This window comes from Cyprinus carpio, chromosome A8, assembly GCF_018340385.1.
Source record: "Cyprinus carpio isolate SPL01 chromosome A8, ASM1834038v1, whole genome shotgun sequence".
NCBI lineage: Eukaryota > Metazoa > Chordata > Actinopteri > Cypriniformes > Cyprinidae > Cyprinus > Cyprinus carpio.
In genome coordinates, this window is record NC_056579.1 from 834,641 (window position 1) to 849,796 (window position 15,156).

At 30.6% G+C, this 15,156-nt stretch overlaps 1 protein-coding gene across 1 annotated transcript; it reads right to left on the bottom strand.

Moving 5' to 3' along the window:
* Nucleotides 1-1,585: 1,585 nt before the first annotated feature.
* LOC109065112 (interleukin-6 receptor subunit beta) lies at nt 1,586-14,453 on the bottom strand. Its single transcript, XM_042761515.1, has 18 exons — nt 14,126-14,453; nt 13,848-13,907; nt 11,077-11,115; nt 10,879-11,001; nt 10,685-10,796; nt 10,450-10,583; nt 10,215-10,351; nt 9,646-9,796; nt 9,477-9,559; nt 9,264-9,371; nt 7,908-8,016; nt 7,606-7,788; nt 5,824-5,922; nt 5,610-5,750; nt 5,392-5,532; nt 4,040-4,124; nt 3,876-3,957; nt 1,586-2,268 (listed from the first exon to the last, which is right to left on the bottom strand). The coding sequence occupies exons 2-18, from the start codon at nt 13,897-13,899 to the stop codon at nt 2,035-2,037; spliced, it is 2,013 nt and encodes a 670-aa protein (XP_042617449.1). The 5' UTR covers nt 13,900-13,907; nt 14,126-14,453; the 3' UTR covers nt 1,586-2,034.
* Nucleotides 14,454-15,156: the final 703 nt, after the last annotated feature.

Sequence of the window (15,156 nt, forward strand, 5' to 3'; positions counted from 1 at the left end):
TAATAAATATAATAATAATAAGGCCTAAATAAAAGATTTATGTATTTGATGTTCATATAAAATTTTCATCCACGTCGATTAAACAGTTTTAACATAAACTAAGTTTCATAGAGAAATTAAATAAGTCAGATTTCTATAATAGTGCTAATAAACTGAATGTGTTTTAAATACACAATAGCCAGCTTTATATATTTATCAGCAATCAGTCTAATTTGTTTTAATCTTTTACAGTTTAACTAACTGAAGACTGCTTGTTCCAATCCACAGCTTATCATATTTTTACTAGTCATATATATCTTTCTACTTTTTAAAGGAATGAATGTAATTGTTTTCACAATAATTTCAGATTCATGCTGATTCTAACCACACCCACACCCACACCCACACACACACCCACACACACACACATATATATCTCAACCAGCATTTTATTTTACAGTCCTGTTCCACATTCATATATCATAGTGATTACAGTGATTATAGTGATTTTTTTAGGATTTAAGTTTTATTTTTCATTAGTTTCTGCTGATACATGATTTAGACTGTTGCAAACAGGAAACACAGTGACAGAGATATTACACAATACTCTAACTGTGAAATACAACATGGCATATTTCCTCATGTTTTTGTCAACATTTTCATTATTAACAGCCTGAAATTATCTTCCTACAGTCCTTTACAGCAGCGCTTCTCAATCTTTTGTTCTTGACTTTGACTTTTCTGGTTCTTTGAATTCACTGAAGGATATTTTACTAACAATTTCTACCTGATAAAAGATTAGCTTGGCGACTAATCCATATTCAACATAAAATGCTAATAGAGTTGTTTAGATTTACTTTTTGAGGTTAAGAAATCACACTTTTGAAATGAGTCTTCCTCAGATATCCAGGTTTCTCAAGGCTATTGGCAATTATGGAGAAAAAAAATGCATTAAAATAAGACAAATCTTTTTTTGTAGTTGTTTTTTTCTTATTTTAACCTTCATTATGCATTCGAAATTGTATTATTATTTTTCAATTCCGTGTCCGTTTGGACCCAAATAATTATTTTATAAAAAAGTAATAACATTTTTCAACTTAAGCCGTATTTTCAACTTTTTATTAATGAGTGAACGTGAAAAAAATGACAAGTTTTGAATGTTACCATTTTATCACTGCATTTACCCTTTTTTTAATTAATAAAAAAAAAATAAATTCTAATACATTGATATTCAAAAACACAAAAAAAACAAAAAAAAACAAATAAAAAAAAAAAAAAAAATAAAAAAAATAAAATAAAATAAAATAAAATAAAATAAAATTGAATTGAATTGAATTAAATTAAAAAAAATAAAATACTGTGATGCAAAATATTGACTGAAAAAAAAAGTTTATTTGAATATAATTGTATGAAATTTGTATGAACATATAATTTGAGAATTCCCAGTATTAACACATTGGAATTAATGAAATTTAAATAAATTCTTTTGGATTTATAACTCATGATTGCTAAAAAAAAAAAAAAAAAAAAAAAAAAAAACCGGTCCAAATTTATGAAATCTACATATTTATTTCTAACAATACAACATAAATATAACTCTGAAACGTTTTCAAAGAAAATATATTTATTTAACTTTCATCAACTTTTCATGAAACTGATTAATTTTTCAAGCAGTGATGGTTAGTAAACAGACGTACATCTTCATGTTTAACAACAAAAGTGTGGGAGATATGGGCAAAAGGAGAAATATATTTAACAATATCATGTCATAGACAATTTTACAAAAAGTAATTTTGACACCTAATGGTTTTCCATACATACCCGAGTCAAAAATGAGCTGAACATAAAAGTGTTATATCTCTTAAAAAACACGTAAAAAATCCGAAAAAGTGTATTTTGATGCTCTCAAAGCGTTTTCAAAGTTTCAGTCCCTTACTAAAAAATATGCATTTTTTTTAATGAATTCAGAAACCGCAGGCGAGTCGTTCTGAGGCTGTAAACACCGCATCTCTATCTTTCTCATGAGATCAGTGCAGATTTCGGTCTGAGGTTCTCTCATCCAGTCTGGACATAACCCGAGCTCTCAGGTAATAAGGGTAAATCTACGTACTCGGGCAGACCGGACGGAGCGAGAGCGTCTTCCACAGCTGTTCGTCCAGCGCTCGCACAGATCTTCAGTGGAAGCACGTCCTCGTGATCAGATAAAGACACGCGGCGCTCCAGCTGTATGACGCTCTTCTCCGGTAGGAACACACGGTCCAGCTTCAGCGTGCAGATCGAGCCGTTGCCCTGTGTGCATTAGGAACAAAGAGTCTGTCAGGACGCTAAAATTAATTCAGTAAGGTACTTGAGGTATGCAGTCTGCTCCATTTTGACCCAGAAGAGATAGTCAACATTAAAACAACAACAACAACAAAAAAAAAAAAAAAACAATTACAGTGCATAGCTGCAAGTGAACGAAACTTTGCAAATGCTTTAAGACTCTTAAAAAAAAAATCATTAATTTTTTGCAGATTTTTTACAATAAAAAAAAAATGCATTTTTGACTATCATTTGGTGTACTAAATATCTATCAAATTATATTAGTGTTAATACACCTTTGTACGATATATTTCACCTTTTCCCCACACTTTTGGACTGAATTTGGTGGTAAACGTGAATAATTACGTCTATTGACGAACCTTTGCAGCATGAAAAATTTATCACTTTTCTTCACCTGAAAGTGAAAGTTTTTGCAAGTAAAATAAATTTTATATAAATAAAAAGTTTTTTTGTCTGAAAACTTTTCAGAGGAATGTTTAGAAATAAATATGTAGGTTTCATAAATTTGGACTGTTATACACTGCTCTTCAAAAGTGTGGGATCAATAAGATTTGAGATGTTTTTTTAAAAAAAGAAGTCTCTTCTGCTCATCAATGCTGCATTTATTTGATCAGAAATACAGAAAAAAATAGTAAAATTATGAAATATTATTATAATGTAAAATATCTGTTTTCTATGTGAATCTCTGTTAAACTGTAATTTATTTCTGTGATGCGCAGCTGTATTTTCAGCATCATTACTCCAGTCTTCAGTGTCACATGATCTTCAGAAATCATTCTAATATGCTTTTTTCAATATTATTTGATGACTAAAGAGCATTTATTCAAATAAGAAATCTTTTTTTTTTTTTTTTTTTTTACAATATACACTACTACACTACCAAAAGAAATTAATACTTTTATTCAGCAAAGATGTGTTAAAAGGATAAAAAGTGATAATAAAGACTTATATTGTTAGAAAAGATTTCTATTTCTAAATCATCATATTAGAATGATTTCTGAAGATCATGTGACACTGAAGACTGGAGTAATGATGCTGAAAATAAAGCTGCGCATCACAGAAATAAAATAGAGTTTAAAGTATATTGAAACAGAAAACAGCTGTTATAGATATTAATAATATTTCACATTTTTTTCAGTATTTTTGATCAAATAAACGCAGGCTTGATTAGCAGAAGAGACTTCTTTAAAACACATCTCAAATCTTACTGATCCCAAACTTCTGAACAGCAGTGTAAATTCAAAGGAATTTAATAAAATTCCATTCATTCCAGTAGGGTTAAATACAGATAATTCTCAGATTATATGTTCTTATAAATTTCATACAATGATATATTAAAAAAAAAATTCTCATAAACATTGAAAAAAATAAATATTTTAAAATATTTAAAATATTTTTAATTAATGAAAAAAGGGGTAAATGCAGGTATAACATTTAAATAATGTAAAAAAAAAAACCTCACTAATAAGAAGTTGCAGATCAGATACTATATGGTTTTAGTTTAAGTTACGACTGCATTATAATATAACGATTCTTCAGATCCAATGCATCATGAGGATCAAACCGACTCTGACCTGCAGGTGTGGGTCGAGCAGCCAGCGTCCGATCAGACTGTACCTCGGATTGGCGACGAAGGGGAAGAAATATTCCCTGCATCTGTGTGTGAAGTCATGACGGAGTTATTAATGGAGCCACATCAAGACAATGTGATTGATTTTTCCATGAGATCAGTGCTTACATGGTCCTCGTCAAAACAGAGAAAACCCCAAAAACGAGAAGCAGGAGAAGCACTGGAATGGCAAACCTCAGCATCTCATCATAATCTGGGAAATCAAGAAGCACTTATGTTTACAGCATCATCATCCTCATCTGTTGTTTCTTTTGTAGTGTTTATATTAATTAGTATCTTTTTGAGTCTCTCCGCTGTGTCTAGTCTTTAACAAACACTCTCAAAGATTATATTCAGTGCATATCACAGCTTTAGTGCCGTACTGATGTTGCATTTGTGCTTGATCAGTTTGGAGAACCAAACCTGCAGGAATGAAAAATAAATAAATAATTCATAAATGCAATAATAGGAAAGCAAATGCCTTGATAAATCAAATACAATTAATTTGTAATTAAATTTCACACTGAATTAATTGTTCTATTACTTTTTTCCATTATTTATTATTTTCTGTATTTTTTTACTTTTTTAATTCTTTATTTATTTAATTGTTTTATTCATTCATTCATTTTTTATATTTATTTATTCCCACATGTATATATTTCCATATTTATTTATGTTATTGTTTTATTTATTTGTTTTGTTTTAAATAATTAAACAAAATAAATATGTATTTTATTGTTTTATTTATTTATTTATTTTATTGTTTTATTCATTCATTCATTCATTCATTCATTCATTTTTTGTATTTATTTATTCTCACATGTATATATTTCCATATCTATTCATTTATCTATTTATTTTAAATAAATTAAACAAAATAAATAAATATTTATTTTATCATTTTATTTATTTATTTATTTATTTTATTGTTTTATTTATTCATTCATCCATTATTAAGTTTTTGTATTTATTTATTCCCACATGAATATATTTCCATAATTATTTATTTATTTATTTATTTTGTTTTAAATAAATAAAACAAATAAACAAATATTTATTTTATTGTTTTATTCATTCATTTTTTTTGCATTTATTTATTCCCACATGTACATATTTCCATATTTATTTATTTATTTATTTATTTTAATTATTTCTTATGTTTTAAATAAATAAACAAAATAAATAAATATTTATTTTATTGTTTTATTTATTTATTTTATTGTTTTATTTATTCATTCGTTTTTTTGTATGTATTTATTCCCACATGTATTTACTTATTTATTTATTTTTACTTTTCTGTGTGCAAGAAAAAAAAACATATAAACCTTTAAATAAAATAAATAAAAATGACATTAAATTAAATTAAATAAAATCATAAATAAACAGGGAAAAAGTAATTGGAAGGACTAAATTTTATTCATTATTATTTATTTCTTCTGAATTTCTGTAGGTTTGCTCCTCCACAGACTAACACATCTTACCCAGAAGAAGTGTGCTGACGTCCAGGCTGGCCTTTGAGAAGTTCCCGGCCGTGGTTTCTCCGTGAATGTGGATTGAGTATCTGGTGTTTGGATGGAGCTGGAGGAACAGGTGCTGCTGTTTGTTAGGAAAGACTGTGAGAGCTGAGAAACAGAGCGAGTGTGAGAGATCCGACACACACACACACACACACACACACACACACACACCACTGACTCACTCCGAGTCTCGAGCGGCCCGTTCAACACGAGTCGGTACTGACGCACACTAACGCTGGGCTCGGCCTCCCGCCAGGTCCACTGCACCGCCACAGACGACCTCGACACGTTCACCAGACGGAACCGGTCCAGATCCAGCAGAGCTGAAGAACATCAGAACACAGATCAGCATCTGACAGCGCTTTGTGAAGCTTGGACAGTTTCATCTTTATTTACCGCCGTGTTGTAGATCAGCAAAGATGGAGGCCGGCGGCCCACAGAGAGACTCGTAGACGGGGAACACGCTGATCTTGTACTTCTGCTGCGCTTCAATGCCTCCAGCAGCAAATGATTTCACACTGACACACTCTTTTATATCACTTACAAACAGATCATATGTGACCCTGGAGCACGAAACCAGTCTTAAGTGTCAATTTTGCAAAACTGAGATTTATGCATCATCTGAAGCTGAATAAATAATCTCTCCATTGATGTATGGTTTGTTATGATAGTACAATATTTGTCTGAGATACAACTATTAGAAAATCTGGAATCTGAGGGTGCAAAAATATCTAAATATTGAGAAAATCATCTTTAAAGTTGTTCAAATGAAGTTCTTAGCAATGCATATTACTAATCAAAAATTAAGTTTTGATATATTTACGGTAGGACATTTAAAAAATATCTTCATGAAACATGATCTTTACTTAATATCCTAATGATTTTAAAAAAAAAACAAAAATCATTAACCATAAACCATACAGTTTTCTATTGCCAAAAACAAAAAACATACACCAAAGACTTAATATCTGCTTCAGTGACACATATAAACAAATAAAAAATAGAAACTCAAAACAAAATAAATCATATTTTTCATAAAGAAACTTAAAGCAGATTATGACAATTTTTTGCATTGTATACAAATTCACAACAGAATTATCATTATTCTAATCATTATTTTTACTGATTCTTGTTAGATTTTTATTGCTTTCAGACGAATCAAGATGAAAAGTTGCTTGAGATAAAAGCATCTGCTATATGAATAAATGCACTTTAATACTGTTTTTTACTTGATTGCATGGAACAAAAATACAGCAATACAATACTTTTGTTTGTTTGTTTAAATCAGTAGAAAGGCAGCACAATAGTATAAATATAAAAGTATAAATAATTTAAATTGCATTAAAGAGCATCTGGAGGGACGTGTCATGACAATCATGTCACAATGGTAAAAATGCTCTGAAATAAATACATAATTCTTATTAATGTAATGTATAAGCAATTTAGAATTCTAGATTAAATACAAAAAAAAAATCACACTATGAAAACAAAACAAAAAGAAAACATTAAAAAAGCAAACATGAAAACATATTTTTAAAACTGTAATTAACACAGTATTAATTTTTTAAACATTTGTTTTTTTTTACAAAATGTATGATATTACAATATATTTTTTTAAATTTATATTTTTTTAGATTTAAATTTTTTTTAATTATTTTTAGATTTATTAATTTATTAATTTATTTTTGTGTGTGTGTGTGTGTGTTTTTCCCTGATGCTCAAACAGTACACCATGGCGCTCGCAACACTAAGATCACGGGTTCCAGTTAAATTCACATGTTTTTAATGCAGTTTGGAGGGACATGAGGTTATTTGTGACAATGTCAAAAATCTCTAAAGGAAATACCAAACTCTTATAAACATAATATATAAGCAAAAAAAATGAAATTGCTTATATTCAAACAAATATGTGAACATGATTTTTAAAAACGCATTTAACATTATATTAATTATTTAAAACTTTTTTTCCCCACAAAATGTATTATAAACAGCATTTTTAATTGACTTTTTATTTTACATTTTCTTTTCTTTTTTTTTATGCTCTTCCTGAAGCTCAAACACCGAAGCATGATGGTGGGAATGCCACGGGTTCGATTCCCATTAGGTTTTTGGTTCAATGTTTTGTGAGATTCACTCATTAATATTGTTATATGTGAGATGTGTTGTGTGTATTCAGACCTGGCAGACGGGCTGTGAAGGTGGATCCGGTGACTCGTTCCCAGCGGCTGTGCTCACGGTCGGTCGTGCCGCTCCATTCGATGGCGAACTCGCTGACGTTTACCACGGTGAACTCGTGTTCCCAGCAGACCCACAGTGAAGCACCGTCAGAATACACCCAGAGACTCTTCAGCGCCGGCACATCTGATGAAAAACACCACGCATTCAACAGTTCATTCATTCAAAACAATGCATCAAAACGTTAACTCTTAATCTCCCAATTCTATTCCACTGAGAAGCCACTCTTCATGAGAAATGAGTACCGTGAGTACGAGACGCGTCGAGCGTGAGCCGGCGGTGTGGTGAGCATCCCACGCTGTTATAGGCACAAACAGAGACCTCATACTCCTCTGACCGCACCGGAACAATCACCTACAGACACAGCAAACATCTCAGTCACAAACTCAAATCATGACGATTATTCGGAATGACTCACTTGAAAATGCATCTCTAAGATAATGTTGATGAATGTTTGATTTGATCAAAAAATATATATATATATAATAATAATAATAAATTAAATAAAAACACCCACACAATGAAAATGTATTTATCCAATTTCTGACATTTCTTACCATATAAAATTATTATATTTTGTATATATTTCTAAATTTTTACTATTACTATTTATATATTAATTCATACATTAATTGTGTATGAATTCTAACAGGTAGAAACTTCACTTAATCAAAAGTAAATAATAAAAATAAAATAAAATAATTAAATTGAAATAATAAAATAAAATAAAATAAAATAAAATAAAATAAAATAAAATAAAAACATCCACACAATGACAATGTATATATTTCGGAATACCAAATTATTATTATTATTTATATATTAATTTAAATATTAATTCTAACAGGCAGATATTTCTTCACTTAATCAAAATAAATAATAAAATAAAAAATAAACTAAAACAATAAAATACAATGAAATAAAAAACACAATGAAAATATATTTAATCAATTTCTGACATTTCTAACTTTCTAAATTATTATATTTTGTATATATTTCTAAATTATTATTATTATTTATATATGAATTCATACATACATGAATTGCATATGAATTCTAACAGGTAGACATTTCTTCACGACCTCAAAAAATATATAATATAATATAATATAATATAATATAATATAATATAATATAATATAATAATATAATATAATATAATATAATATAATATAATATAATATAATAATTACTTTAAAATAATAAAATTAAATTAAGTATAAACATCCACACAATGAACATGTATTTAACCAATTTTCTAACCTTATGAATTATTATATTTTGTATATATTTCTAAATACTAAATTATTATTATTATTTATATATGAATTCTAACAGGCAGACATTTCTTTATTTAATCAAAGGTAAATAATACAATAAAAAAACAATAAAATCATAAAATAAAATAAATAAAATAAAATGAAATAAAAACAACCACACAATGAAAATATATTTAAGCCATTTCTGACATTTCTAACCTAATTCTAACAGGTAGACATTTCATCACTTAATCAAAAATAAAATAAAATAAAATAAAATAAAATAAAATAAAATAAAATAAAATAAAATAAAATAAAATAAAATAAAATAATAAACTCTACCTTGAGATGAGTGGTGTGAAAGGTTTTCTTCAGAGAGGGCTGTTTGATGGGCATGTAGGACACTTCATATCCTTGAATGAGCCCTTGAGCATCTGTGACATCCAGAGCCTTCAGAAACACACACAACACTGAAGATCTGCAGCACGAGAGAGACGACACAGACACAGACACACACACACACACACACACACACACACACATGCGCTAACTTACCTTCCAGAGAAGCACCAGCTGCTGATTCCTGGAGTTTTCATCTGAATCCACATAATAACTGAGAGAGGGAGCAGCAGACGGCACTGCAAACACACATGAAAGATGACTTGACACAGCAGCAGCCGAAACTGTGTGAAAACCATATTAAAGTCCTGTTGTTGTCACTCACGGCTCTCTGACGTCTCCACTTGAATCTCGTTGCTCCAGTCGCTCCATCGGCCGAATCTGTGAGAGCAGGAGACTCTCAGATGATACACACTGAAGGCCTGCAAACCCTCGATCACAAACTGAGACTCAACTGAGGACGGCAAATCTGCAGTCTGAGATACAAACACACGCACCTTTACTTTCATACACATCTTTTTATCAGTCATTCAGATTGTGGCATACTTTAGAATTCTGATAATTAATTGGATAAATCTGGTCTAAGTATATAATAATAATAATTTAATTAATTTAAATTTTATTTAATCATCCATGAATGTCTGACAATCATCTATAACAATTCTGACATTAAAATAAGTAAAATAAAATCTACAAATTTTGTATAAGTAGTATTTTTTTATCTGAATTATCTATGAGTTCTGACAGATAGATATTTCTCCACAAAAATAAATAAATAAATTAATTGATAATTTAAAAATTAATAAATAAATAAATAATAAAAATATAAAATAAAATAAAATAAAATAAAATAAAATAAAATAACATTTTCAAGCATGTTCTGTCATTTCTGACCTCGGTCCATGACTCTGAGTTGAGACATTTGTAACGGATTTTGCATTTAGTGACTGGATTTTCCCCGCTGGTCCATGTGACGTTGATTGACGAATCAGTGACGTCAACAGATGAGATCAGCGGCTGAGGAGCCTGGACTACAAGATTCACACAATCACTCTTGAGTCTGTCACGTTTATCACCATCATTCTATGCTAAAATCAAATCAATGTGAAAGCCATAACTGTCCTCTTACTTATATCCCTAATGATCACCGGATAGATGTCAGAGAACTGCTCTTTCTGGCTGAAGATACTCTTTGATTTGATGGTTAAATTGAAAGTTGAATATATTGTTAAAATAGAGGGACAGTGGTTGAAGTCCTTAGCTCTACGAAACAAAAACCACATTAACAGGTCGATTCATAGAGACATTTATTCATTATTATGAGCTGGTAGGGTCAAAACAGCAATCCTGATTAGAGACGTTACCGGCTGAAAATGAAGCTGATGGTTTGTGATCTGATGTGGTTTGTCTGAGTCCATCTGCAGGTCAGCGACTTCTCATGGATCAGATAGTGGCATGATGTATTCAGGAAGTACTCTTGAGGGCAAAAACAAGAATGAAAACTAAATCAACAGTAAATAAGCTGGTAAACCCAGTCTGAACGGTTTCAGGCTTGTACCAGGTGTTCTGGGGACTTGGGGAACACCGTCTGATGCCGTATAGAGACAGTCGTCACTAGATGTCACACACAGCTTTTTCTGCTTCCCACAATCCATCAGCTCTTTCTGACTCACCGTCAGCTCTGGAAAACAGTCTCATTAACTCATTAACTCACATTCTTCATTTATTACCATACTCGTGTGTATCAGAATTTTACCTTGAATGCTGAAAGTCTGCTTTACGTTTCCCAAAGCACCTGTAAATCAGAATTCAGAATTCAGAATTACGAGATATAAACTCAGAATTGAGATTTAAATTCAGAATTACGAGATATAAACTCAGAATTATGAGATATAAACTCAGAATTATGATATAAACTCAGAATTACGAGATATAAACTCAGAATTATGAGATATAAACTCAGAACTTAGATACAAATTCAGAATTACGAGATATAAACTCAGAATTATGAGATATAAACTCAGAACTTAGATACAAAGAGATCTAAACATAACTTGATACAATTCAGACGAGATATAAACTCAGAATTATGAGATCTAATCTCAGAATTTAGATACAAATTCAGAATTAAGAGATATAAACTCAGAATTATGAGATATAAACTCAGAATTACGAGATATAAACTCAGAATTATGAGATCTAAACTCAGAATTATAACTTCAGAGATATAAAACTCAGAATTGAGATATAAACTCAAAATTATGAGATATATAAACTCAGAATTGCGAGATATAACTCAGAATACGAGATATAAACTCAGAATTACGAGATATAAACCCAGAATTGAGATATAAACTCAGAATTATAAGATATAAACTCAGAATTGAGATATAGGGCCCTATTTTAATGATCTAAACGCAAAGTGTAAAGAGCACGGAGCAGGTGCACTCAGGGCGTGTCCAAATCCACTTTTGCTATTTTAACGACGGAAAAATGGTTGGCGCGCCCGGGCGCATGGTCTAAACGGGTTGTCCCTATTCTCTTACTGAGTAATGGTTTTTTTTTTGGGCGTAACATGCAATAAACCAAACAGAGTCTCATCTTCCATTCCCTTTAAGAGCCAGTTGCACTCGTGCCATGACGGATTTGCTATTTACACGGCGGAATTTGGAAAGCGCAAAGACTGAACGCGTCTCCGAGATGAAACGGAGCTGCTCGTGTCCGAGCAAATAGATAGCCTAATTCTGATACATGCGATTACTATCCATTATGACATGTAGGCATTTTTATATTTAATTAGCCTACAAAAAATTCTTATGCATTGCAATCCTTTAATTTTTAATATTTGGCATGTTTGTGTGCTGCTGTGCATCCCTGTGTTTAATAAGCAGCGTGTACGTGCGTTGTGGACCCGCCTATACTAACACGCTCTTTAAATAACAAAGAAAAACATCCAGACATAATACAAACCATGATTTAGTCTATTCCACAGCCCATTCTAATCTCATCAAAATAAAAAAGCAACTGAACACAACACACCTCTTTTTTAGACCAGCACGCCCATGGGCGCACAAATGGGCACAAATGCATTTGCTAATTAAACGACGTGGCGCTGGACGGTAAAATGTGAACAGCGCCGGACTGAAACTAGCACACACTTGCGCTGCGCCTTGCGTCGCATTGCGCCGGGTGTATGATAGGGCCCATAAACTCAGAATTATGAGATATAAACTCAAAATTACAGATATAAACTCAGAATTGAGATATAAACTCAGAATTATAAGATATAAACTCAGAACTGAGATATAAACTCAGAATTGAGATTTAAACTGAGAATTACGAGATATAAACTCAAAATTACAGATATAAACTCAGAATGGAGATATAATTCAGAATTGAGATTTAAACTGAGAATTACGAGATATAAACTCAGAATTATGAGATATAAACTCAGAATTATGAGATATAAACTCAGAATTATAAGATATAAACTCAGAATTACGAGATATAAACTCAGAATTGAGCTATAAACTCAAAATTATGAGATATAACCTCAGAATTGAGATATAAACTCAGAATTATGAGATATAAACTCAGAACTGAGATATAAACGGAGAATTATGAGATATAAACTGAGAATTACGAGATATAAACTCAAAATTACAGATATAAACTCAGAATTGAGATATAAACTCAGAATTAATGAGATATAAACTCAAAATTACAGATATAAACTCAGAATTATGAGATATAAACTCAGAATTATGAGATATAAACTCAGAATTATGAGATATAAACTCAGAACTGAGATATAAACTCAGAATTGAGATATAAACTCAGAATTGAGATATAAACTCAGAATTGAGATATAAACTCAAAATTACAGATATGAACTCAGAATTGAGATATAAACTCAAAATTACAGATATAAACTCAGAATTGAGATATAAACTGAGAATCATGAGATATAAACTCAAAATTACAGATATAAATTCAGAATTGAGATATAAACTCAGAATTGAGATATAAACTCAGAATTGAGATATAAACTCAGAATTGAGATATAAAAACACAAAATAAAAAAAATGAGCTCAGAATTGAGATATAAACTCAAAATTACAGACATAAACTCAGAATTATGAGATATCAACTCATAATTGAGATATAAACTCCGAATTATGAGATACAAACTCAGAATTATGAGATACAAACCTCAAAACAGATATGAGCCAGAATGAGATATAAACTCAAAATTATGATATCAAGAACTGAGATAAAATATCAACTCATAATTGAGATATAAACTCCGAATTATGAGATACAAACTCAGAATTATGAGATACAAACCCAGAACTGAGATAAAAATTCAGAATTACGAGATATAAACTTAGAACTGAGATAAAAATTCAGAATTATGAGATATAAACTCAGAATCACAGATATAAACTCAGAATTATGATATAAACTCATATATAAAAAATATATATACACAAATCATGTTTCAGTGTCGAGCTGAAGTTTACTTACACCAGAAGCAGAAGACACAGATCAAGACGCACACAGATCTCCTGCAGCTCATCTTCTCATCTGCGAAACAAGGTGAAACAAGGTGAAGTGATTTTAAAAGAAAAAAGCCTGAAACAACCTCAGCAGCCAGAGACAGGAGTTCATGAATATGAATTCTGTAGATCTGTACCTCTGATAAATCCACACACACACACACACACACACTGATATAAATCTACACACACCATTTGCACATTTGAAATATATATATATGGCATAACCAGAGTAAAATCACTCACAGTCGGAGAGGAGCACATGCTGTAGGAGCCTCAGTGGCTTTCTCTCTCGTGGTTTCTCAATGTGAAGCTCAGGTTTAGAAGAAGAGCGATAACATCAGGGTGATACGGCAGAAAAACACTTCCTTTGACAGTTTCCTTCCATTTCACTTATGGCTGAATACAACACATCTCAACAAATCAACAGCATACGTCTATCATCTGTCATCTGTTCACAAAAACAGGAGATTGAAATAAAACCGTTCTTCTTTTACTGTCTGAAAATCAGAATTAAGTTGAATGATCCTGTTTAAGCAACACAAAAGAATCAATTCCTGGAGAAAGAGTCAAGATCTGGACATTGTAAACACTCTTTCTTTCTGAGGAACTGTTGATGAAGAAGATATGAATCTACGTCACACAAGTTGCAACACTTTGAACAAACACCAGCAGGCAGGTGATAATAGAAACGATAATAAAGCTGCTGAAAATAATGCCTGCATCAAAAAGTGATTCAAAAGAAAGTTTCACACTCACTGATGAGTTTCACTCCCAATAACACCTACAGTAACACGAGAATCAATCAATCAATCAATCAATCAATCATGATGGTTCTGACCATCATGAAGGAGATTCAAAGGAATCAATTCACAGATGAGTCCTTCATAGATTGATGTGCTCAGTAAATGCTTTCTATAAAGTGCACAAATCACATTATTGAATTGTATAGCTGAATTCATCAAACATCACTGAAGAAACTAAAGGTTCTGCTCTGAATCAGGTGAAAAGGCTGCATCTGATCATTGAGTAAAGTGAGTTACTTATTAAAGTTTTTATTTCAATGAGATACTATTACCGTTTTTGTAAATATTTTGAATTGACTTTTCTTTTTAGATTTTCTGTTTCTAGTTAAAGTTTTAGTAATTTTGCCAATTTTATTAGTTTATATATATACACACACATATATATATATATATATATATATATATATATATATATATATATATATATATATATATATATATATATATATATATATAATTTATTTATTTAAA

Bases quoted from the DNA above. Each gene is read 5' to 3' on its own strand.
- LOC109065112 (XM_042761515.1), bottom strand. From the start codon at position 13,899: ATGAGCTGCAGGAGATCTGTGTGCGTCTTGATCTGTGTCTTCTGCTTC. The intron at 9,797-10,214 runs GTCAGAAATGAC...TTTGTATCTCAG, and splicing joins ACTCAGAGTCATGGACCGAG to ACTGCAGATTTGCCGTCCTC. The intron at 2,269-3,875 runs GTCAGAGTCGGT...TAATGCACACAG, and splicing joins TGCTCGACCCACACCTGCAG to GGCAACGGCTCGATCTGCAC.